At 42.3% G+C, this 25,976-nt stretch overlaps 1 protein-coding gene across 1 annotated transcript in view; it reads right to left on the reverse strand.

The window, feature by feature from the left end:
• Positions 1-25,976, reverse strand: part of LOC137430246 (integrin alpha-8) — a 155,180-nt gene that overhangs the window by 34,407 nt on the left and 94,797 nt on the right. The window contains exons 17-23 of the mRNA XM_068120960.2: positions 25,434-25,588; positions 24,430-24,573; positions 21,576-21,643; positions 13,055-13,199; positions 5,733-5,825; positions 2,241-2,320; positions 2,044-2,124 (exon numbers count right to left, since the gene is read on the reverse strand). Of these exons, the coding sequence (XP_067977061.2) occupies positions 2,044-2,124; positions 2,241-2,320; positions 5,733-5,825; positions 13,055-13,199; positions 21,576-21,643; positions 24,430-24,573; positions 25,434-25,588 (766 nt within the window). The remainder of the gene's footprint in view (positions 1-2,043; positions 2,125-2,240; positions 2,321-5,732; positions 5,826-13,054; positions 13,200-21,575; positions 21,644-24,429; positions 24,574-25,433; positions 25,589-25,976) is intronic.

Raw genomic sequence — 25,976 nt, forward strand, 5'->3', positions numbered from 1 at the left:
CTCTCGTAGCCAACTTGTGGCACTCAAGGGAATCCTTGAATCCCCTCTCCCTGTCAAGGCTGGAATGCGCCAAGGCAGTGTTCTAGGCCATGTCATATTCCTAATCTTCATCAATGTTCTCTCTGAATCTCTGGGAAATCCTCTTTATCTTTTTTCTGATGACTCCATCCTTTGCCGTGACATTCATCAATCCTCATGTAGACAGGTAACAGCCTCTTTCATCTCTTCAGACATTTACAAAATCACAAACTGGTCAACCACTTCGAATATGTTTTTTAATCCTGAGAAATCCCATACATACACTCAGTCTCTTTCTCCGAAAGGACCATATGGTGAACCCCCCCCCCCCCCCCCCCATCTACTTTCTCAACTGCCCTCCCAAAAAGTTGTCATTAAAATCTTGGGTCTTACTCTCAGCCATGATCTTTCTTGGACAAACCAGATTTCGAAGTTGGCCTCCAAAGCCAGTCTCTGCATCTCCCTTAGTCCTTCTTCGGAACACCTGAACTCTTATCAACCTACAAGGCCTTCATCCACAGCTTGACGGAGTACGGCTCTCCTGCCCCACATGTTGATCTGCATGACGCAGTGGAAAATCAGGCCTTCATGATCATTTGAATCTCCCACAATGAAGCTGAGTCTATGGGCTTATCACTTTGTCATCACTGACAGGTCGGTTGTCTTTCTGTCACTTCCACCTCCTTTCTTGTCTTGCACCCTCTACCATCTTCGTCCACCCTCTGCCCTCTCCATGCTTTGACGGCCCTCCCCTCGGATGTCTACAGCAATCACATGGTCCACTAGCAACCTCATTCCATTGAAAATCCCCAAATCCAGAACGACTGCTCATCTTCACTCATTTCCAAACTTTCAACTTCCACATCATTTTCAATCTCATTTTTCCTTCCAGGTCTTCAAGACAGATCTCAGATCATCCCCCAACCAAAACCATAATGTTTTCTACACCCGTTTAATCAACCTCACCCACCCCAAACCCATGAATCTCTCCCCAACCACCTCTAAAAATACGATTTTTGCTTCTGTATCATTCCTGCCCACTCTCCTTTCGTCCACCTTTTGGCGTTTCCCCCTTCTCTTTCTGCTGTTCCTATAGTTATGTTGTGTCCTCATCCATTCTGTGTTCTAGCTACTCCACCAGCATTGACACTGTATTCAAAAAAGGGGCTGAATAGGTTTTACATTTATGATTCATATCACATTGATTTCATGTCAATGAAGCCCCCAAATGCCATAAGGTAAGGCAAGGTGTTGAATGGCAACTCTTTCACTGGCTTCTTCCAATTCGGGAAGAGGGTCTGGGGAGTACAACACTACCATCCCCAGATCAACTACTGTTGGTCTATTACCCTCAAGCGAACTGGTACTCATTTTGCTGGCCTCGAAGCGATGACAGGCTGAGTCGACCCATCTGTTGTTACTTTGACATGGCTAACCACCTTAACTTTTAAGTCACCAGCAGGCATCCAAATGCCATACCGATGCTAAGTAGAAAGGAAATAATGACAAAATGTCCAAGTTAACCATATCATTTAGACACCATTGTTTTCCACAATATGGACTGACTTTGGTCATAAAAGGAAACCAATTTATTTTGCAACAAAACTCCTGTTGCTCAAAACCAGCAGGAAGTGCAGCTCTTATTTATATTGATAGTACCCTCCAAGGATGCAAGACACTATAGAGGAATGTTATAATTATAATGGTGATTTGAAGAGTTTTTAATCACCATCTACTTAAAAAATGAACAAAAACAATGATATATTTGGTCATCTTTGTGTGAGAGGTAAAGATACTTGCTTTCTCGACACATCCATCGTACATTATAAGAAGAGGTATCTGTCGAGTTATGATAGGTATCTGTAGAGCAATAACAATTCCTCCATTTTCATCAACACTTGTGACTTCTTAAGATGGCTTTATTTGAGGATCTTCAATCATTTGTTGCCAAACTGAAAAGTTACCCAATATCCAGACAATGCGTGTACCAAATTTACACCTACTCTGAGATATTCATGTACTCACCCACGCAGTTCAAGTTGCGCGAGCACCAATACCGATGAATATAGCTGCAGTAGTTGACTTTCCCCATGGTTTGGGTTGGAACTGTCAAAATAGATAGGTAGATTGTGCATTTTAAAGACATTCTGGCCGAAACAGAAATCATTAGAATGCAACAGCGAGGAAAAAAAAAAAGAAACATGAAAAAATGGTGGACAGACCTGTGTATTCGTGCCGAGAAAGAGATTGAGGTATTACCGTGGCTCAAGCCTGGAAAGGTGAACTTCAGGCCAACAGTCACCTTGAAGAGAAAACTAGGGGTCAGCAAGCATTATGAAGTAAATTGAAAACTGGTTAATCAATGCAAAGCAATTTCATGGGAATGTCAAAATGTGGAAATGATTACTGTTGGGCTGCACCAAAATAATCACCCTTGGAATACACCCTGGGGAAACAGCTTGTGGGAAAAAAAAAAAGTACAGATAGATTCAAAGTACACCGCCCCCATGCCAAATAAATAAATAAATAAATAACATCGTCCAGCGCGGCATTGCCGGGGAGCCTTCAGCTCCCTGTGATACCGCAGTGCAGCACATAGAGACTGTATTGGGAGGGAGAGGTGTACAATGATTGATTGATTAATTGCATAATTAAAATCAATAAATAATGATCATAAAATAATTTCTTAATCAATTGGCTAACAGCATTCCTCAACCACCAGTGTTTCATCCGAAGCTGTAACTTTTTGAAAATTAAATGTCATTAATCGAAACAAAAAATTAATTGATTAATCAATAAATAATAAATCGATTAATTGATTAATCAATAAATCAAAACTATACTTTATAGGCACATAACTTGCCCATTGGCATGTCCGAATATCAGCTTCCTAGCTCAAAAGGTGCCTGAGATATTGCCCAGATGATAAAAAAAAAGAAGTGATTCATAATGAAAATAAATAAACAAGAAAACGTCATGCATAGCACGATACTTGCAAAATACGCCCTCCCCCAAAAGTTTACCATTGATACAGCAAATTGTCCATTTCATGAAGATTTTAATTTACAATCTTGATCAAAGCTCGGGTCAACAGGATGAAAAGTGACGATTTTAGAAATTTGGCCCATGTTGACCTTTTGGCCTATGTTGACCTCAAGAACACCTGGTGGTTGAAGTCAGTGACCAGATATGCAAGTCCTCTTCAAATTTCAAGTCAATTGGATGAAAATTGAGGATTTTAGAAATTTGGCCTATGTTGACCATTTGGCCTATGTTGACCTCAAAAATTCTTGGTGGTTGAATTCATAGACCAGATATGCAAGTGGTCTTCAAATTTCAAGTCAATCGGATGAAAATTGAGGATTTTAGAAATTTAGCAAAGTTGGTGACCTTTGGCCTATGTTGACCTATTGACCCCAAAAACAATAGGCTTCTGGCATTTGACCAACTCTACCACTTGGTGAAGTTTGGTGAAGATCGGTTGAAAATTGTGACCTGTAGGCCGGTGACAAACAAACAAACAAGCAAACAAGAAAACGTCATGCGTAGCACGATACTTGCAAAATACGCCCTCCCCCAAAAGTTTACCATTGATACAGCAAATTGTCCATTTCATGAAGTTTTAAATTTACAATCTTGATCAAAGCTCGGGTCAACAGGATGAAAAGTGACGATTTTAGAAATTTGGCCCATGTTGACCTTTTGGCCTATGTTGACCTCAAGAACACTTGGTGGTTGAAGTCAGTGACCAGATATGCAAGTCCTCTTCAAATTTCAAGTCAATTGGATGAAAATTGAGGATTTTAGAAATTTGGCCTATGTTGACCATTTGGCCTATGTTGACCTCAAAAATACTTGGTGGTTGAATTCAGTGACCAGATATGCAAGTGGTCTTCAAATTTCAAGTCAATTGGATGAAAATTGAGGATTTTAGAAATTTGGCCTATGTTGACCTTTTGGCCTAAGTTGACCAAGAATACTTGGTGGTTGAATTCATTGACCAGATATGCAAGTCCTCTTCAAATTTCAAGTCAATTGGATGAAAATTGAGGATTTTAGAAATTTGGCCTATGTTGACTTTTTGGCCTATGTTCACCTAAAATATAATTAGTGGTTGAATTCAGTGATGAGATATGCAAGTCCTTTTCAAATTTCAAGTCAATTGGATGAAATTTGAGGATTTTAGAAATTTGGCCTATGTTGACCATTTGGCCTATGTTGACCTCAAGAATACTTGGTGATTGAATTCAGTGACCAGATGTGCAAGTCCTCTCCAAATTTCAAGTCAATTGGATGAAAATTGAGGATTTTAGAAATTTGGCCTATGTTGACCATTTGGCCTATGTTGACCTAAAAATTCTTGGTGGTTGAATTCAATGACCAGATATGCAAGTGGTCTTCAAATTTCAAGTCAATCGGATGAAAATTTAGGATTTTAGAAATTTAGCAAAGTTGGTGACCTTTGGCCTATGTTGACCTTTTGACCTATTGACCCCAAAAACAATAGGCTTCTGGCATTTGACCAACTCTACCACTTGGTGAAGTTTGGTGAAGATCGGTTGAAAATTGTGACCTGTAGGCCGGTGACAAACAAACAAACAAGCAAACAAACAAACAGACAGACAGACAGAGTCACAAACACAACCGACCAATATACTTGAAAAATCTTCGATTTTGCAAGTAATAATAATGGTAAATTAATTAAAATTTTCATCAGTTAGCTAATAGAATACCTAAACCACAACCGTTTCCTCTGAATCTGTAACTTTTTAAAAAACAAAAATTACAGTTTTTGCCAAAGCACATGCAGCACCTGGGGATGGAATAGGCATGGAGCAGTGCACAATAAAAAAAAGAACGCAAGAATAATATACACCTTTCTTATTTGGGGGAATAAACCTTATATCCAATACATATCCAATACATTCAGAACTCCGCTGCCCGTCTACTCACTCATTCCCGGACCCGTGACCACATCACCCCCGTCCTTTACAAGCTTCACTGGCTCCCCATCCCCCAGAGAATCCAGTACAAAATCCTCCTCTTGACATACAAAGCCCTCCATAACCTGGCCCCATCCTACCTGGCTGACCTCCTCTCCAGACACACTCCCACCCGCAACCTCCGCTCTGCTGGTACCAACCTCCTGACCCCCTCCATCCGGACCAAATTCAGATCCTGGGGGGACAGGGCCTTCTCCATCGCTGCTCCCACCCTCTGGAACTCACTACCTCACACCATCAGAGACTCCTCCTCACTCACCACATTCAAAACATCACTAAAGACCCACCTGTTCAACGCTGCATTCAACATTCAACCCACAGCATTTAACCCCTGACTATCTCTTCTCCTTCTCCCTCCTTTTGCTTTAAATATTTCCCTATTGATTCTTGTCTTGTCTTTTTGATTCTTGTCTTATATATATGCCGTATATCGCTGCTGTTTGTTTTCTTGATTCTTGTCTTTTTGCAATTGTTGTTTTCATGTATTGTTATGCATTATGTTTGCATTATGCATCATGCATGCATTATGTTTTCATGTATTGTTATGCATTATGTTTTCCACTCTGTCAAAGCGCCTTTGGGCTTCTGGAAAAGCGCTATACAAAATAAATGAATTATTATTATTATTATTATATTACATGTTGAAACATGGATTTCTAATGAAGTAATGTTCATTAGTAGGTGCGCAAGAGTTGCCATTGCAACGCTTACGTTCACTCCGGGTTTCATGGGATTTCCCAGATCACAAGCCACCAGCTTGCTCATGTTCTCCATTCGATAGACACAGCTCGGAGTGAAAATGTTCTGCATATCGCAGACATTAGAACATGGATGAGTCACTGGTCTACAAAGAGTCAACAACGAATCTGTATCCAGTGTGTTCAAAATTCACGCCAGTCATTGTGCAACACAGGTGATATTTAGGTACTATCTTCCAATGCTGTTTCAGCCTGTAATTGCTCGGAAATTTGACCATTTACAGTAATAAATTAAAACAATGTTGTAAGACACTGCATTGGAAAATGTGACCAATCATCCGGAAGAGAGTGGAAGATGGTCTGGATCCGCCCCTGGTTGATGATGATTTTATTTTATTTTATATAAGATCGAGGCTCGTGTAAGAGCTAATATCAATCACAAAAAACAACAACAAACGGACACACAAAACATACAATAAAGGGAGCGGGAGACAAGATGGGGAGAGAGAGGGAAGCACACAAGTACAACAGTAGAGAACACGGACAACGGAAGATCTGTGGGAGGGAGAGGGCTTGGGGGGAGGAGGCATGGGAAGGGCGGGAGGGGGGGACGGGAGGTGGGAACTTTTTTTTAACAAGAACTTCTTGATAATGGTCTTCACAAATTTATCCAACAATATTTTAGCATAATTATAATCTTTATTCCCTTCTGGTGAAACTCCCAAAATCCCGAATCACTGCTCACCTCCACTCATTCATTCCTCTTTTCTCCCACCTGTGGAATCAACTTCCACATTTCCTTCAGTCTCAATCTTCCCTCCAGGTCTTAAAGACGACTGTTCGCCAACATCTCAAATCATCTTCCATCCCAAACAATGATCTTTTTGATGATCATCCAAACAAAGCTCATCCCAAACGATAACCCTCCCCAAGCCCACCTCTTTGCAAATTTCCAGTTTTCCCTTCCTGCGAGTTTGCTCACACCATACCAGTTGGCTAAAAGTTTGCTCTGCAGCAACCAGCCGTGCCATTGCTGTGCTTTCTGAGTCCATGCATCTGACACCATCAGTATTTTTTTTTTTTTTACCTTTAGAGGCCATTTCTCCCCGCAAAGCAGGGGTTGGCCTTTTTCGGGCACCGTGGTTGTTGTTGTTTTTGTTGGTCCCCTTTTTGAAGCAATGTTTTACGGCCGGATGCCCTTCCTGCCACCAACCCTTTTTGTCGCCTTTTACGACAAGCAGGGAATTACCAGTGAACTGGTACTCAATTAGCCGACCTCAGAAGGATGACAGGCTGAGTCAACCCCCCTGGCGTTAATTCAGCGATCGACCGGGATTGCGAACCCAGGATTCTAGGATGCTAAGCTGGCACCCTAGCCGCTAGCCCAACACCAGGGATATAAATCAGTGAAATCACCATCAGTGAAAATCCCAAATCCCATCTCTGCAAATATATATCTGCCTTCATGAACCTGGTAATGAATAAATTTTCTTCCCACCTCATCTGTTCCTCTGCTGCATATTCTGCCTCTGTGACAGGCCTAAATGGAAGCATCTGCTCTCATGTTGTATTTTCAAATCCTCATCTGCTCTCACTTATGTTCTATTTGTTTTCTTCAACTTTTTCCTTACCTGAGGATGCCTCCCATTTGATTCTTAAACAGCCAATATCCCTTACAAAAAGGTTGCAAATACAGGTGCTTTCAACTGCAGGCAAGTGAGTTTATTTTCTGTTATAATTACAGTAATGGCCACCATTGTAGTTCACATCAACTCTTTTCTCTTCTCACATGGCCTGATCTCTGATTATCAGTTTGGATTCCATCCTGAACACTCAACTTTACATATGCTGCTAGTCTGCTACTAAACTCTTACCAAAGTAGGCCTATAGACATTCTAAACCATAAACAAGTCTGGACAATTCTTGGGCCTTTATCTCTGCTAATCCAACTTTCAGACTGTAGAATTCATGGCCAACTTCTTAGCTCGCTTACGCGTATTATGTACAGTGCCTTGAGAAGGTATTCACACCCCTTGACTTTTAACATTTTGTTTCTACACATAATAATATACGTTGGAATTTATAATACGTTGGTAAAGGTTCATCGAGGCATGACAGAGATGTTAATAGACATCGGTACTCAGCTAAACTGATAGATTGAATTCATGTGGTGATATAGCACAAGCATGATGGGCCAAATGGCCACATTCTGCATCAAAATGATCTGTGTAACATTAAATGCCTTCAGAAAGTATTCACACCCCTTGACCTTTTCACATTTTATTGTGTTACAGCCTGAATTTAAAATGGATTAAGTTGAGATGTTTGTCACTGATCTACACATAATACCCCATAATGTCAAAGTGGAATTTTAATTTTTAATTTTTCCAAAATAATTGAAAATGAAAAGCTGAAATGTCTCGAGTCAATAAGTATTCAACCCCTTTGCTATGACACACCAAATGGAGCTCTGGTGCATCCAGTTTCCTTTAATCATCCTTGTGGTCCACCTGTGGTCCTGTGGTAGAGTCCACCTGTGGTCAATTCAACTGATTGGACATGATTTAGAAAAAAACACACCTATCTATGTAAGGTCCCACAGTTGACAGTGCATGTCAGAGCAGAAACTCTCCCATGAAGTTCAAGGAACTGTTCATAAAACTCCAGAAAAAATTGGGAGGAGGCATAGATCTGTGGAATGGTATAAAACCATTTCTGGAGTGATGAAAGCTCCCAAGAGCACAGAAAGCTCCATCATTAGTAAATGGAAAGAATATGGAACTACCCAGACTCTTCCTAGAGCTGGCTATCTGACCAAATTGAGCAACTGGGCAAGAAGGACCTTGGTCAGGGAGGTCACCAATAACCCAATGACCACTCTGACAGAACCACAAAATTCCTTGGCTGAAATGGAAGAACCTGCCAGAAGTACAACAGTCCTGCAGCACTTCACGAATCTAGGCTTTATGGGACAGTGGCCAGACGGAATCCACTCCTGAGAAAAAGGCACATGACAGCATGTCTGGTGTTTGTAAAAAGGCAGGTGAAAGAATCAGAGCATGAAGCAAAATATTCTGTGGTCTGATGAGCCGAAAATTGAACTATTTGGCCTGAACGCAAAGCGCTACATCTGGCAGAAACTGAGCACAGCCCATCCAACACCATCTTTACCGTGAAGCATGATGTTGGCAGCATCATGCTATAGGGTTGCTTTACAGCGGCAGGGACAGTAATACCTGTAAGGATAGAGGGAACAATAAATGGAGCCAAATACAGGCAAGTCCTTGAGAAGAACCTACTTCAGAGTGCAAAAGACCTTAGACTGCGGCGAAGATTTCAGCTCCAACAGGACAATAACCCCAAGCATATAGCCAAAGCGACACTGGAATGGCTTCTGAACAAGAACATGAAAGTCCTCGAGTGGCCCAGCCAAAGCCCAGACGTGAATCCCATTGAGGATCTGTGGAAAGACTTGAATATTCCTGTTCACCAAAGCTTCCCATCCAACTAGACAGAGCTTGAACAAATCTGCAAGGAAGAATGGGAGAAACTGCCCAAATCCAGGTGTGTAAAGCTGATACAGACATATCCAAGACGACTTGAAGCTGTAATCGCTGCCAAAGATGCTTCTATTAATTATTGCAACTCAGGGGGTGAATACCTATGTAAACTCGATGGTATTCATTGAATACTTACCCTGCGCAGTCTTGAGAAGGACTTGGTGTGAGCCAACTAATCTGTTTTTTTATGATTTATTTTTACTTTAAACCAATATGTCTGCCAGACCAGTGAATGATGATGTCACTTTTATCAAACTTAATTTCCCATGGGTAGTTAGTTGATCACTTAGTTAAAGTTTTGCATTGATCGGTTAAACAGTTTCCGAGAAGGAGATTTTCAAAGCTTTTCACTTAGATCCAATACGGCTGCCCAACCACGTGATCTATGACCACATAAGTTTACACATTGGCTCCAATTGGGTAAGGGATAAGGTGTGTGAAGTTGTGTTTGTGAAATCCGATGAAGGTGTGTGCAATCTGATGAAGGTGTGAACTCCAATTAAGTCAGATAAGGTTCATTTTTATATCCACGATTGATGCCAAAACAATGTGACCTATGACATCACCATTTTCACACTATATGTAGCAATGGTGTTAGATGATATTTGGAAAGTTTTGCTTTGATAGGTTCAGCTGTTTCAGAGAATTTTATTTTTTCCTTTGATCCAACATGGCTTCCAGACAATGTGACCTATTATTATTCGTGAACGTGAACACCATGGTATCCCCAAGGCTAATATATCATGTCCATGAAGTTTCACATCGATCTGGACAGCCGTTCTGGAGAAGAAGATTTTAAGTTTTTTGTTAATGTTCAATCCAACATTGCTGCTGAACCATGGGACCCATGATGTCATCAAGTTAATTATGTTGATCAAATTATCTCTAGATGATCATCAAAATTTTTCATATTAATTTGATCAAACGTTATACTTGTCGAATTATGATGGCATAATGAAAGCACTGATCACATCATGATAACATATGTTACTACCCATGGGGAGTACTTGACAATGAGCCATGTTAAAATTTTTCCAAGGAGTGGTTTCCAAGATATAGAGGTGCAAAGTTTTTTGGTTTTTCAGGATGGCACCTGTACCACGTGACCTATGACATCATAATTCTCATTAAAAAATTATGCAGGAGGACGCGTTCCTTTGGTGAAAAAAATTGGGTCAATGAGACCATTGGTTGCTGAGAAATGGAATTAATGTATGTAACCGATCATTTAACCCCACTTTTCACTTCGCGAGTGCAGGGTAATTAGATATTTCTGTATTTCATTTTTTAATTATTTTGTAAAAAAAATATCTTTTTTTAAATTCTACATTGATATCACGGGGTAGAATGTGCAGACCAATGAAAAAAAAATCTCAATTCAATCCATGTTAAATTCAGACTGTAAGAGAGCAAAATGTGAAAAAGTCAAGGTGTTCCAAAAAGACTTCCAGGACAAATTTTGTTGTTAATATATTTAGAACCACAAATAATACAACGATACCCTTTGGTTATATGACACAGAAACGCAACGTTTTGTGCACAGAAACACAACGTTTTGTGCACACCATCAATGCACTTCAATGTGAGCTCTGTTTGTTGCGTGCAGGACACCAAGGCAGTACACGAGTTCTTGCCATGTTTGGCTCAGCATGTTTGCATCCACCAGTGCGCATGTAGATGTGATCCGAGAACGAAGATCTTGCAGGTTTGCCACCTTGGTGTTGCAGACAACATCGTTGACAAACCCCCACGGAAAAAAGTCAATTGGGGTTACGTCTGGTGATCGTGCAAGCAAGCTATGATCGTGCAAGGGTGTTGGTCCATCTAGGCCAATCCAGCGACCAGGGGTTTCAGAGCCCAAGATCCTCAAATTGTGCCGGTTGACCTTCCCCGATACATGAAAGCAAGCTGCGTCTGTGAACACGACCTTGTTCAGGTAATCTTTGTCATCCTCTATGCGACTGAGCATTTCCCAGGCAAACGCCTTGTAGTGGGGCAACTTAGCATAACAATTGTGCATTTTGTGAGGAAAGCACCAAATTTGGCACACTAGTAGACTATCATATTATGAAAAGATCTGGATATTGGGCCATCTCAGATTCAGAGATTTGATTTTTGCAAGATTTCGATTCGATTGGGATCGAAGAGAACACCTTCTTCGTCTTCTGTACAGTGAAGTTGCCAGCCCTGAATTCTCTGGCTACATCTGGGTGCTTCATTGGGAGTGCAACCATGTCCCTCAGGTGAATAGCGACCCACCTGGCATAGTGTGTGTGGTCTAAGGCATGGAACCATGGGACGAGTTCCGTCAGGGCATCAAGGTACATCGTGAATGAAGCCTGCCGCAGAGAACGCACGTAGACCAGTACCAACATCTCTAGTTCCAGCACAGTTGCCCAGTACTGAAAGTTGGGAATGTCTTCTCCTCTCTGGTGACACCGGTCTTCGAACTCAGGCAGGTCTTCTGCATTATCAGCATATGTCATACAGTGGCGTTCATACGCACGGTGTTGCAGGATGTGCAGTGCCGCTGCAATGATTTGATGAGCTCTTCTTGTGCGGGTGACGTGGGCAGCTCGCAGGAAGGAGTCGGTCGTCCCTGGCGTTGCAATCTCAGCTTGCAAATCTGCAAAATCTGCAATTCTTGCAAAAACCAAATCTCTGAATCTGAGATGGCCCAATGTCCAGATCTTTTCATAATATGATAGTCTACTAGTGTGCCAAATTTGGTGCTTTCCTCACAAAATGCACAATTGTTATGCTATATTTAGCTTAGCTGCAGGACTATTGTGTTTGAGTCCGTCATTTGTTTTGAGTTGCTGCAGAATCTGCACTTTGTAGGCATAAAGCTTCAGTCTTTTATGCAAAATTTTGTGTACAGTGGAGGTTGGTAGTCACAGTTCTCTGGATACGCATCAGCTAGATTTTCTGTGACTTTGTTGAAATGATTCAAGCCCTCGTTCAACATCTGCTGCACTTGTGCTTGGTCGAGCAGTACTTTTCTGTTTCTGACAACTTCCAGTCTCCTTAAACCTCATGTACCACTCTCTGGTACTAGTCTGCGATGGCAGATTCCTTCCATACCTTGTATGGAAATTATGCTGAACTTGCATGTCGGACGTCGTCTCCATGCACCATTTGACAGACTGAGCTTTCTCCTGTGGAGTTGCCATTTCCTTTTACATTAAACCACCAGACCTTAAAATAAAGAAAACTTTATGAGTTCTCATATAAAAAGGGTATCGTTGTATCATTTGTCATACTAAATACTGTATATTAACAACCAAAGTTGGCCAGGTCTTTTTGGAACACTCTGTACAGTACTGTACATTAAATGCTTGCAACCAACTTATAAACATTCCACTAATATGAAGTATGTATTTTCATTCATTACTCTTGTAGGCTAAAAAGTGTGGAAAACCTTCCATAAATATTCATGGATTGTCAATTGATTAAAATAAAGTGTCATTCTTATTGGATGCGGCCTGGGTGAAAAATGTTGTCTCTAAATGAGATGGTTAGAACAACATTAAAAACAATCAGGAGTTTTACTTAAATACAGCATTTATCATACATTCAGTTCATTACCATGAGGTACAATAAATCACAGACTGGGAATAAAACATCATTAGTGAATATGTAGTCAAAAACCCAACAGGTATAATACCTGAAAGCTGCAAAAAACGTAAGGCTACAAAGTTCTGAATTGGGTTAACCCAATTTCGGTAAAGTGACCTGTAAATATGGTAATAGGATACACCATGACATGTCCTACCTCACCACGAACCACTCCAATATACTCGGCTTGCTGAGGTAGCCAGACCAGGAGCTCAGCCTCATATGCACCTTCCCCCACGTTCGCACAGGATAACGTCAGGTTCACAGGTTTATCATCTCCGAGGTACATCTTCGTTCCAGCTCTGAAACACCAACAAGAGTGCGTATGCACAAGTTAAGAGTAAAGATGCAAATGAGCATGTTCTCAAAAAATGCCTTGTATTATGTAATAAGTATTTCCTCAAAGATTATTTCTTCTGCAACTACCGATTTTTAACAAATACTCGTGGCATTCTCAATGACAAACCACCGAAGAGAGCCCCTTATTTATACTGTATCCCATCAAATGAACCTAATGATACGAACAGCTCTTGTATCAAAATAAATAAAATAGTTGTCGAACATCAAATAAGATTATTTCTTTCCAGGCAAGGTGACTTTGTTAAGTTTTTGCATAGAGTCATACTGAAGATTTATATCAGACAAATGAGACTTAAATATTTAACAATAAAGGATTGCCTTCACACTTAAATAGAAGTAAAATAATTCATTTTAGACTATTTCTAACTTGAAATGATACTCCGAACAAGACAAAATCATGATCACGGTCTTCAAAAATAGAGGATCCAATGGGCCTGTAGCTCACCTAGCTGGTTGCTAAAAAGTGGAGTGACGGATGGATCAGGGTAAAAATAAGAGCCGGATTTAAAATACACATTTTAGGTCAGGCAGTATTGACATGATGGTCACAGAAGTGCTAAGTGTCCCTGTTGTCCACGAGCCTTAGTTTTCAAGATATTTCCCACTTCCGGTATGAAGATGTCTCTTCTGGTTGTGTCAAAATTAGCCCTATTTGATAAGGTGCAACACCAATGTGTATAAAATTCGTATTTTTTGAGATATTGCCCACTTTCTGTATTATGACATCACTGGTGGCTATATTGTGTTTCGGGTCATATTCTTTTTATCAAACATTCCCATAGGTAGTCGATCATATATTTCAAGTTTCGCATTGATCGGTCAATCGGATTCAGAGAAGATGAATTTTAAAGGTTTTCCTTTGATCCAATATGGCTGCCAGACCACATGACCAATGACGTCATTGTTATCCAATGAAATTTCCGACGTGTAGTTGATCACATATGTAAAGTTTTGCATCGCTCAGTGAAGCAGTTTCAGAGAAGGGGTTTTTTAATGGTTGTCTTATGATCCAATATGGCTGCCATACCATGTGACTGATTACGTTATCCTCAGCAAAGTATATTTCCCTTTGGGTAGTTTATCACAAATTTTAAGTTCCGCACTGGTTGGTTAAGCGGTTTGAGAGAAGAAGATTGTGAAACGTTTTCCTGTAATCCAAAATGGCGGCCAACATTTCATTGTAACTGGGAGCTCGAATGTTACCCTCCTCGAGAAACATCGGAGTGACGGTAAAATGGAGTAAAGGCTCGAAGATATAGTCCTTTTGTTTCCATGAATGCTGATTACACAAAATTCCATGTTTTATGTTCTCATTTTCCTATGCAAGTATAAGGCGTGGATATGTTAACTTGCACCTTCGGGAAAATGGTAAGCTTAAGATGACAAGAGTAAGCTGGATAAGCTCAATAACTCAATAACTCCTTAACTTAACATCCTTTTTTTTCTGCGCATGCGCAAGATTGGAGGTCTCGTCTCTTCAAAGCTGTCCATGCACGCTCGCTTTCGAAGTTAAGTAACTTTTCACAATTGTGTTTTTGTCGAAACTGGTCTTGTATGTACCTATTGGGGTGTCTTTAATAGTATTCTTGGCGTTGGTTTTTCATACCTGTGTACAGAATCGTCGGTCTTTCTCATCGTGTATTCTGAGGCCTAAGTGTAGTACTAGGCTACTGTGTCCAACCTTGGCTTTAGGCTTTGTTTTTGTCTCAGCGGTTCTCCGATCGCACTGCAATTTTTTTCCGCTCTCTGTTTTTCACGGTCTTTTCATCCCATACTTCCTTGTTTTAAAATCTCAAAAAAAAAAAAAAAAACCCAAAAACATTTCCTTCCCTTTTTATTCGTTTATTCGTTCTTAGTTGTTCGTTCGTTCATTCTTCGACCACGCTGTTTGTGATCACTGATCACGTTGTTAAAAAATGTCTCATCTGAACCCTGAAGACCTGTATTCTGTCATATTCTATAACACCTTTTTCTTCTTCTTCTATAAAAGGATGCTTTCGACTTGCTCACCAAATCCATTCATTCCAAAAAAAAATTCCATCTCTTATAGTGCATCTTTCATTCATTCCCTAAACTCTCCAGCACTCCATCCTCCCTCCAGCGTCCTCAAACGTATTTTTGACTCGAATGTCTCAAGAAACTCATTTTGCAATAAATGTTCGTTTCCCATTAATCGTACATTTTTCAAAATCCCATCACCCCAAAATCCCATTTCCCATCACCCCTCCCCTCTAAATCTACCCCCTTGCCCATCCCCTCCAAATCATCCCCATCACCCATCTCTTTCAAATCTTCCCCCTTGCCCCTCCCCTCCAAATCTTCCCAATCACCCATTCCTTTCAAATCTCCCTCCACACCCCTCCCCTCCGAGACTCTCCCTCGCTCCTCCCCTCCTAGACTCCCCTCTCACCCCTCCCCCTCAAAGCGTCCTCCCCACTTCTTCCCCCTTCCAACTTTCACCTTCATCTCCCTCAACCTTCTGCCTCGCTCTTCCCCCTCGTCAAATAACACCTCACTGCGCCTCTCCCAATCACCATCAAACCTTTTGTCTGCCCCATCCTTCCCTTTCTCCGAGCTATTCTGTAATCTCTGACACACCTTCAACAGCTCTCCCTACCTCTTCCTCCTCTTCCACATCTTACCCTACCGCTGCCCCCCCCCCCCCCCCCTGTTCTGTATCCGATGCTCCCCCTTCCTCTTCCTTAACAGTATGGACCTCAAACATCCGGGGCCTTCGCTCAAACATGTCTGATCTCTCCATACAGGTTGCTTCTGACAAACCAGACGTGATCTGCTTAACAGAAACTTTCCTCCTTCATGATGTCTCTGATTCCTTGGTATCTCTCCCAGGTTACTCAATACTCCGGTATGATAGACCTGAGCCTCGTCCTGGAGGTGGGGTTGCTATCTTTATAAAAAACTCTCTTCCTCACTCACCCTGCACTGCCCTCTCTCCACCTCACCCCCAGGAATACCTTTGGTTACGGCTTCCCCTTCGCTCCCACCTTTTGTTCATATGTGTGTTGTACCGTCCACCAAACAGTGATGACTCCATCTACATCTCGCTGTCTGAGAATATGGACCAACTTCTATCTAACCATCCCAACTCTCTCTTCCTCATATGTGGTGATTTCAACTGTCACCATCCCAGTTGGCTGGGTGTGGGTACCTCTCTCACCAGCCATGGCTCTTCAGCAAAGGACTTCTGTGACTCACTGGGACTAACACAATCTGTCAATTTCCCGACCCGGATTTCAGTCAACGGAGCATCTTCTCTTCTGGACTTGGTTATGACTAACTTCCCTGAAAATGTCTGCTGCTCTTCTTCTGCTCCAATCGGCTCTTCTGATCATGTGCTTGTTAAAGTGGACATCTCTCTGACCATTCTCAGAGAGCCTCCTCAGCGTCGACGAGACTGGCATTTCACTCAGGCCAACTGGCACGGTCTTCAAGCAGCCATCAATCATCTGGACTGGTCTCCCATCTCTACTGCCTCTGACATAAATTCTTCCTGGGAATTCTTCCAAAGCAAACTGCTCTCTCTCATGCACAGATTTATCCCATCTCGTCTTCTGTTGTCATACCCTTCCTCCCGTCCATGGTACACGGAATCTTGTGGTGAGGCTATTGCCCAGAAACAACTTGCTTTCGTCTCCTGGAAAGCAAATCAAACGGAAGGAAATCTCATTTCCTTTCACAAAGCCCGAAACAAGTGTGTCCACCCTCAGGAGAGCCAGGAAACAATATCTCTCCATTCTCAGGACCGAACTCTCTTATCTGTCTCCCTCTTCCAAATCCTGGTGGCGTCTGGACAAATCTGTTTCTGGTGTTTGTTCCCCCTCCATCCCCTCCCTCACCTCAAATGGCCACACGGCTGACTCCGCACGTGAAAAAGATGAATGCCTCAACTCTGTGTTTGCCTCTAAATCTTGTATCCCAAACCCATCCCTCTCTGTACCCACCGTACCCAGTCGTACCCAGCTGCTCCTGGACTCTGTGTCCTTTCCTCCTGACAAGGTGGAAAAGTTTCTGTCAACCCTCGACTCGGATTCTGCAACTGGACCTGACGGCATCAGCCCACGGGTCCTAAAATCCTGTTCTTCCGCTCTTTCACTCCCTCTCTCTGTTCTCTTCACCCTCTCTTTTGCTCAAGGTCATCTTCCATCTGCTTGGAAATCTGCCAACATCACCGCTTTGCACAAAAAAGGTGCAAAAACAGATCCCAGCAACTACAGACCAATCAGCCTTCTCCCAATTATCAGCAAAGTCATGGAATCCATCATTGCTTCAGATATGAAATCTTTCCTCTTCTCCAATGGCTTGATCTCTGATCATCAATTTGGTTTCAGACCTGGACACTCTACTCTGGACATGCTGCTTCTGCTTTCTCAACAATGGATGGAGGTCCTCAATGCCAAACAGGAAATTAGAGCAGTCTCCCTTGACATATCACGTGCCTTCGATAGGGTCTGGCACCCCGCTCTGCTCACCAAACTCTCCTCTTTTGGTATCCATGGAAATCTCCACGCATGGCTGGCGGACTTCCTCTCTAGTCGTAGTCAACGTGTGGCCCTGAATGGGTTTCTCTCATCTCCTCTTCCTGTTCAGGCTGGAGTTCCACAAGGCAGTGTTCTAGGCCCTGTGCTTTTTCTGGTCTTCATCAATGATCTCTCTGACTCTCTTGAAAATCCTCTGTATCTCTTTGCTGATGACTCTACTCTCTGTCGCTCCATTCTTCATCCCTCAGATCGGCAGTCTGCTGCCTCCTCACTCTCTGCAGACCTGGACAAAATCACAGACTGGGCAAACAAGTGGAACATGTCTTTCAATCCTGACAAATCTCACACTCTTACGATGTCTCTCCGAAAAGACCGACTGGACAACCCTCCCATCCACTTTCTGAATAATCCTCTCCAAGAAGTTCTGTCACTCAAGCTTTTGGGTCTCTCTATCTGCCATGATCTTTCCTGGGAAAACCACATTTCAAATCTGGCCTCCAAAGCCAGTCGCCGACTGGGCATCCTCTGTCGTGCGAAGTCCTTCCTTGGCACACCTGAGCTCCTCACCACATACAAGGCTTTCATCCGCAGCTCAATGGAATACTGCTCTCCCCTCTGGGCTGGTGCTCCTGCCTCACACCTAGCTCGTCTTCACGCTGTTGAAACCAAAGCATTCAGAATCATTGGAATCTCCCGCGATGAAGCTAACTCCAAGGGCCTCTCACTCACTCACCGCAGGCAGGTTGGTGGTCTTTCCATCTTCTACCGACTCCTCTCTGGCCTTGCCCCCCCAGCTCTCTCTGGGCTCTGTCCCGCAAATATTCCTACAGGTCGCACAAGATCTGCCTGCAACCCTCTTATGGTCAAACTGCCAAAATCAAGACTCTCTGCTCACCTTCACTCCTTCATTCCTCTTTTCTCCCGCCTCTGGAACAAACTCTCTTCAATCCCACTCCACCCTCCAGGTCTTTAAAACAGCTGTTCACCACCATCTCTTATCTTCCCCCATCCAAAACCTTGATCTCTTCTACCCCCGCTAATTTCACCCCAATTCCACTTTTTTGAAATACCAACTTCGGTCCTGGAAGTCATTGGTGTCCTTGTGTTTTATACTTCTCCCTCCACCCCCCCCCCCCTTCCCATGCCTCCTCCCCCCAAGCCCTCTCCCTTCCACACATCTCCCTGCTCTCAAATGTTGTGTTTGTGTGCTTCACCTTCTCTCCCCATCTTGTTTTCCGCTCCCGCTTTTTGTGTGTTTTGTTTGTCTGGTTGATTTGTTTGTGAAGTAAATGTTAGCTCTTTCACGAGCCTCGATTCAGTATACAAAAAAAAAAAAAAAAAAACAACAAAAAAAAAAACATAAAACTAACTCCTGTGACTGTTTCACCACAACTTAGATTTGAATAAGTGCAACGTTTACAGGGGTAAATAGGCATTGGAGATGATGTTTAGCTACCTCGTTTTATGGCGAGGTGAACCATACTCTTTACAGGGTGTTGGTGCTGCTAAAGCAGTTTATTGGCAAGGAATATTCTGAGTAGTTTGTCACTGCCTTAAAGGGTGCCGAAATAGCTCACTTTCTCCGAAAAGGACATCGTGGGATGTTTAACATCCACCAACTAATGCCGACAGACGGGACACCCAGTTTGACATCCGTCCGAGGGAGGGCACCATCATGACAAATCACATCTATGCCTTGCCTTGCCAGCAAAACATCAGGACGAGAGTTCAAAGCCGAGCCAAGATTCCAACCCAGGCTACACAGCTCAGAGGCGAGTACATATATATATATATTGTTACGGTTTTCCACCGCCCTTCTTACCCTTACCAAGGGGGGATTAAGCCCCTTGTTCTTTCTGGGCCTGGCGTAACTGAGAGACTTGAAACGTCTCTTCCGGGCAACCGCAAGGTAAGGTTTCGGGACCAAGTCTCGCTCGTACCTAAATACCTGCGCCACCACAGAAGCAGGGAACCAAGCCTCGCACGAGCCACGTGTAATTTGAGTACACCGAGCGGATTGCGTACCACGTGGTCCGTGCAGTCACCGTTGATATTGGACCCCGATTCGAGCGGTTTTACTCGTACCACACTTAGTCAATGATGGAAATCACAAGAACAATCGAATGGAAGGAAGAACACAGGTTTATTTATTATTCCCAATATTATGTACAATGATCGGTAGAAGCAGAGACACTGAGCAGAACTTAAGCAGTCTTATTATATAACCCAGACACAGGCCCGTTTGCACTCACACAGGGAAATTGCAGGCAGGATGATGTTCAGGCCAAACGCGCCGACTTGGTCGTCCAGGAACGGCCCCGTCTGGCTCTCCTTGGTCACAGCACGTCCCGTGATGATGGCAAGCAGGCGGTGGAAGGATCCTCGTAGCGCATCTCCCGAACAAAGGCAGATGATGAGGCAGGAAGGCGGGAAGGAATGTACGCGTCTCTCGGCGCGGCTGGCACTTCCACATCGCGTTTAGCAACCAGCGCGCTATTACTTGCATACCCCAATGCACTATAGCGGCTCGGCTTCAAGCTCAACCGAGCATCACTTTAATAGGAGCGCGTATCTTGGTTCATGCGCGTCTTTCTCCGATCTCGTATCTCTCAAACTCCACTGCTGACCGCGCTACTTGAACTCCTCACTCAATGCCAACTCACCGCCAACTGCTCGATGCTTCTTGACTCCTCGTGGGGGCTTTGCGCGACTGGTTATAGTTGCCACACCCTGAGCCTTCTCGAACGTTCCAACCACGCCCTGCTGCAGCCACTACCCTTGAGCCCTGATTGGCGGCTCGCGCTTACCGTCAGCTTCTTCGCCGCCCTCATTCGGCCCCGACTCGACCCTCCAGGCCTGCCTTGTGTTAATTCGCGCCAAAAAGCCAAAGGCAGCATAAAGAGGCATAAGAGGCATAAGGCAATGGAGGCGGGATAAGGCAATGGAAGTACGAAAGGACCTATTCTGATTATTCTACTCAACGCAAAACTAACACAGGAAAAGGACTATTCTCACACATACTATGAAATAACTGAACTATCGCGAAGCTACGTGTTGTTTGTGTGACTAACTTTGAGGGGGAAATTTAACCTTTAATGTACAAAACTCAAAACCGCAACAATATATATATATATATATATATATATATATATATATATATATATATATATATATATATATATATATATATATATATATATTAAAACTAGAATAAAAACTAGAATCACTATAAAAACTACCAACAATAATAGCATAATACCTTTAGGCTATCCTATCAGACCTCAACATTGTACAGGTGACACCAAATCAAATGAACAGGCCTCAGAGTGAAACTATGCTCTTCCTTTGTTACACAAAATGTTAAATAAACAAATTCCACATTTTTGTTTCAGTGAAAAGACTTAACAATAATAAGGCTCTTCACTGAGACCTAATGACCTCTACACATTTTTGGGGAATGATTTGGGCCTAAAAATTTTTTGTGCCCAGGGCCCCAAAAAATCTTAATACGTCTGTGCTTAACATGAATGCAATTATCTGATCTGATAGGGCTATATGTGCAAAACAATTCAAACGTTATGATTAACAGACGAACAGAATGTTTACAGTTAGAAATGTTTCATGGAAAGGGAAAGGCTTTGCCTGAGGGGGACAGGAAAACTGTCATGGCCTCGAGTCCTGTCATTGTTAACAACGAACGGGCGAGGAGGGAGTGCTCAAGTCTGCTGGAAAAAAACCACGTACCGGTCTAATCAGCCATACCATCTGCTCGAACAGCGGAAACAGGGAGGACACAAAACACCCAAAGGAGAGACTCACAGGTGGCCTGTTAGGTGCAGGTCAGGAATGCAGATATTGTCCTCTCCACAGTCCAGCATAATCCGAGTCTACAAGGACATTGTAGAATCAGATTAGAAATCTTGAAATCAACCAAAGCAGCTCTGAAGCATGTTGATCAAAACTTTCAAACAAACCGACAGTTTCATTCCCAAATCCTAATGCTTACATTTAAAAGCAAAATACCTGTTGATGTAATCAAGTGTTATAAAGCTTGGAACTTGTTTTTACAAATAATAAATAATCACTCAAGTCGTGTATATTTGTTTTTGTTGTACAAGTCACAAAACCATAGCCAAAACAAACGACGAATCATCAACGACGAAGCCAAAACATGAAATCATCAACGACGAAACCCAAACAAATGACTTTCATGTTATATTTGCCAGATGGGAACAAGGAAACCACAAATAAAATTTGCCCAAATAGAGTTAGCTTGTTTTGGTCTGTTTGCTGCTCCCAGCTGAGCACTTCGTTCATGATGCTGGGATGAAAGTTAAAATCCCATATCGTGTTCTTCGTCTTCTTCAGTCATTGGAATTCATGTAAGTCCTTTTAATCATCTGAAAGCAAACTTGATGTATTTGGTGTCCTTGCCTGCTTATGATTTATATAAAATTTAAAAAAATAACCACCTTTAGAGGCCATTTTTCCCCGCAAAGCGGTGGTTGGCCTTTTTCGGGAACCGTGGTTGTTGTTGTTTTTCGGTCCCCTTTTTGAAGCAATGTTTTACGGCCGGATGCCCTTCCTGACGCCAACCCTTTTTGCCGCCTTTTAACGACAAGCAGGGAATTACCAGTGAACTGGTACTCAATTAGCCGACCTCGGAAGGATGACAGGCTGAGTCAACCCCCCTGGCGTTAATTCAGCGATCGACCGGGATTCGATCCCAGGATCCTAGGTATCCTAGGAATCCTAAGCCGGCACCCTAACCGCTAGCCCAACACCAGGGTATGATTTATATACAATTAAATTAAAAAAACAAAGTTAACATTGAATTTTATCGCAGGTGAAGAATCGTGTGCTCATCACTTCAAGCCTGAAACTATCGTCCATCAACGAAGTGACACCATCAATAATATTCGCCGGATACAATGTCCAGCTGGGATAATCATGATGACCGTTTCATTTTGGACCTTCAAACCTTTAGGAAAGCATACCTCATGGATTGAAAGTCAATTGATACCACCATAAAATCAGACTGTTTATGAGACGACACAAAAGAAAACGAAGAAACAAGTCCTTTTCAACAGTGATATGACAGAAACCTCGTTAGTCATAACAGTGGAGACAAGAGACCACCTTTGGAGGCCATTTTTCCCCACAGAGCAGGGAAACCAGGGGTTGGTCTTTTTCGGGAACTGTGGTCCCCTTTTTGAAGCAATGTTTTATGGCCGGATGCCTTCCTGCCGCCAACCCTGTTGGTCACCATTTTGCGACACACAGGGAATTACCAGCGAACTGCTACTCAATTTGCCGACCTCAGAAGGATGACAGGCTGAGTCAACCCCCCTGGTGCTAATTCAGCGATCGACCAGGATTTAGAACCCAGGATCCTAGGATCCCAAGCCGGCACCCTAACCGCTAAGCCAACACCAGGCTGGTTAGTCACAACAGTAAACCTCACAATAACCTGAATCCATCCACTGAGTGAAATCTCTTGCTCCCACACCGTATCGCACCATACGATGTCCATCTTCCTTTTTAGTCCCTTTAAAGGTGTACCCTACCTGATCCAGAGTGTGTTGAGAGCAGATTCAGATATGACTGAATGAGGGAAAAGACCAGCTCATAACAAAGAAATGAAATGATAACTGCTTTGGGAAGAGTGCGAACAGCAAAATTTGGCAAGAGATGAGGTTACCTGTGGCATACACCCCCCTTCGAATAATGGCAAAGGCACCTTCCTCTGTAAGATGATTTCATGCAAAACATGTCGTGGACCTGTGGTGAAACCTCTTTATATTGTTGGTGTGCAAGAAAATATAGAAACTTAGATTCAGGCCATTCGACCCATCTTGCAAGTGCTGAATCCACACCCAATTACTTAATCTATCATTTGATTCACCTTCTGTGTACTAATCACTTACATAAGTTTAACATACACACCATCAATCGCCAGGCAGATCATTTCATTAGGGTACCGGCACACAATGACCTATTGTTTTCAAAAGAGCACCTTAGGATCTATTGACTTTAACAACTTAAAGGACAGGATGTTCTGAGATGCAGCAACCCTTGCCGAGTCCACATTATACGCATGTTTAGTCTGACTCGATGTAAAGGTACTCTGATGTATTTTGTGTCAAATCAAAAGGAGAACAAATCCAGGACCAGACAGCTCATCGGCTTCATGCATGCTATCAAATGAGTTATCCTGACATTTATCAGCTTACAACACCCGACCTTACATTGACGTGTCCCTTACAAGTATGAACCGGACTCAGCTTTGCTTAGCAAGTGAGGTGTAACTGAATGAGGTGCATTCAAGCAGATAATACCCATGTTTGTTCCATGTCAGACATGCTTATAATGTAGAAGAGAATAGGAAGTGAATTTAAAGTATGACTGTTGGATGAAATGACACCTTGGGGGTTTTAAGATTTTGCTTCTATATGAAAAGTGCTACAAAAGGATTTGATTGCTTGATATTAAATTAAAAGTAATATTTTTTATGTTGGGATATAATATAATCTTCATACATAACACCCGATCCGCCATAACAATCATAGCTACATAATCCTCATACATAAGCTCCATACTCAGGTCAAAGCAGCATTTATTTCCCGCCTTGGCATAACAACACAAACCGGTACACAGAGGACCACCAGCTGACCTGTGTGTCCACAATGCGAGGGACCGAATGGTTGAGGACAGGCTGTAACACCACTTTGGAAACATTACTTGGCACAGAGTCGCCCAGGCTGAAGTTCAAATGAATCACAATTGGTGACAGCTTGTCCCGAAACTCGCCCTCTTCCTGATATAACAAAGAAAAAAAAAAATCAAAGGACGAGTCCACCTCTTGACCACAAATTTAACCGTAGCCTAGAAGCGTAGGTCAAGCTGACATCTATTTTATTGTCAAAAGACTGATTGGAGCACAAGCATCGGGAGGTGGTGAGTTGGGCTCACGTACGGGGAAAAAAATGTCTGTGGTTATCACATCACAGGATATCCCAGACAGTCTGTGTTTCTTGTATTTATGTAACTGTGATGGAAAGAGTGGGAAGGTAATTATTATCATTCAATTTTATTCCCAAACTTCAAGAGTCACAATTTCCTCTTCAATGTCAAAATAACTTCTTCTTTTTACCTCTTCAAGACGCTCATGGTGATGCATCTCTTACGCTTGATAAGCAAGGAAATGAATGAAGAGGAAGATGAGAGAGAGAGTAGGGAAGCAAACACTCCAACCTATAGTAAGAGGGTTAGATTAGGAAGGGTAACTTGGGGTAATAAAGATCATAAGTCGGGGATGACATGAGATGGTGGAGCACCACCTGTTTTAAACCCTGGAGGAAAGAACGGGATAGCACAACTCATCTTTGTTCCGAAAAAAAAAATTAACCTTAAAACTATTTCACATTCTCGACCCTATTGGTTATGTACAGAAGCTTTTGCTTCCTATATGTTTGAAAATACATATTTTTAGAGAACATTTAGTGTATAATGAATGGATATAGCATTGTGGGCACTATGCAGGTTACAGTAAAAAGACCAATTCATTTAAATAAAAGCTCTGCTCATCAGACAGACAAGGAATGAGATGCTACAATAAACTAGAAAGAAAAAGCATGGGGTGTCTAATATAAAAAAAAATCCATCTGAAAACCTCACCTTTAAAACAGCATGGAGTGATGCACAGTGCATCAGCTGCCCTGGGGCTAAAGTCAGATTCATCAAGAGCCTTGAGGACCTGTCATCCTTGAATACGGCCCTGCGGACTCTTTCGCGGTCTCTAAGGTGGTCCAGATGGATTTCAACTTGCAAGCCTGATCATGTAAAATGCATGCTGTCATCAGACATTTGGGATGGAAATGAAGGAAAAAATAATATTTTAAGGCTCTTGACAAAAAATAACATTTTAACTCTGATACATAATCCATTGCTCAACCCTTTGTGGATTATTTAATTATTATGTATGAACTATAAAAATTACTTATCTAAGCATAGTGACTTGAACAACATTTAAAAAGTGCATTCACTCAGGTATATACATTTTGCCTAAAAATAAAAGCAAAAAGTTTAATTGTGCTTATGTTTTCACCAAATACGACAAAAGCAAATGAAGACCTCTCCAGGAAATCTTAGGGTTATAGTATATTATTTGAGATATTTTCATACCGGCCTTTATCTGATACAATATGATGGATACAGATA

Source organism: Myxine glutinosa, chromosome 6 (assembly GCF_964187855.1).
Source record: "Myxine glutinosa chromosome 6, kmMyxGlut1.1, whole genome shotgun sequence".
NCBI lineage: Eukaryota > Metazoa > Chordata > Myxini > Myxiniformes > Myxinidae > Myxine > Myxine glutinosa.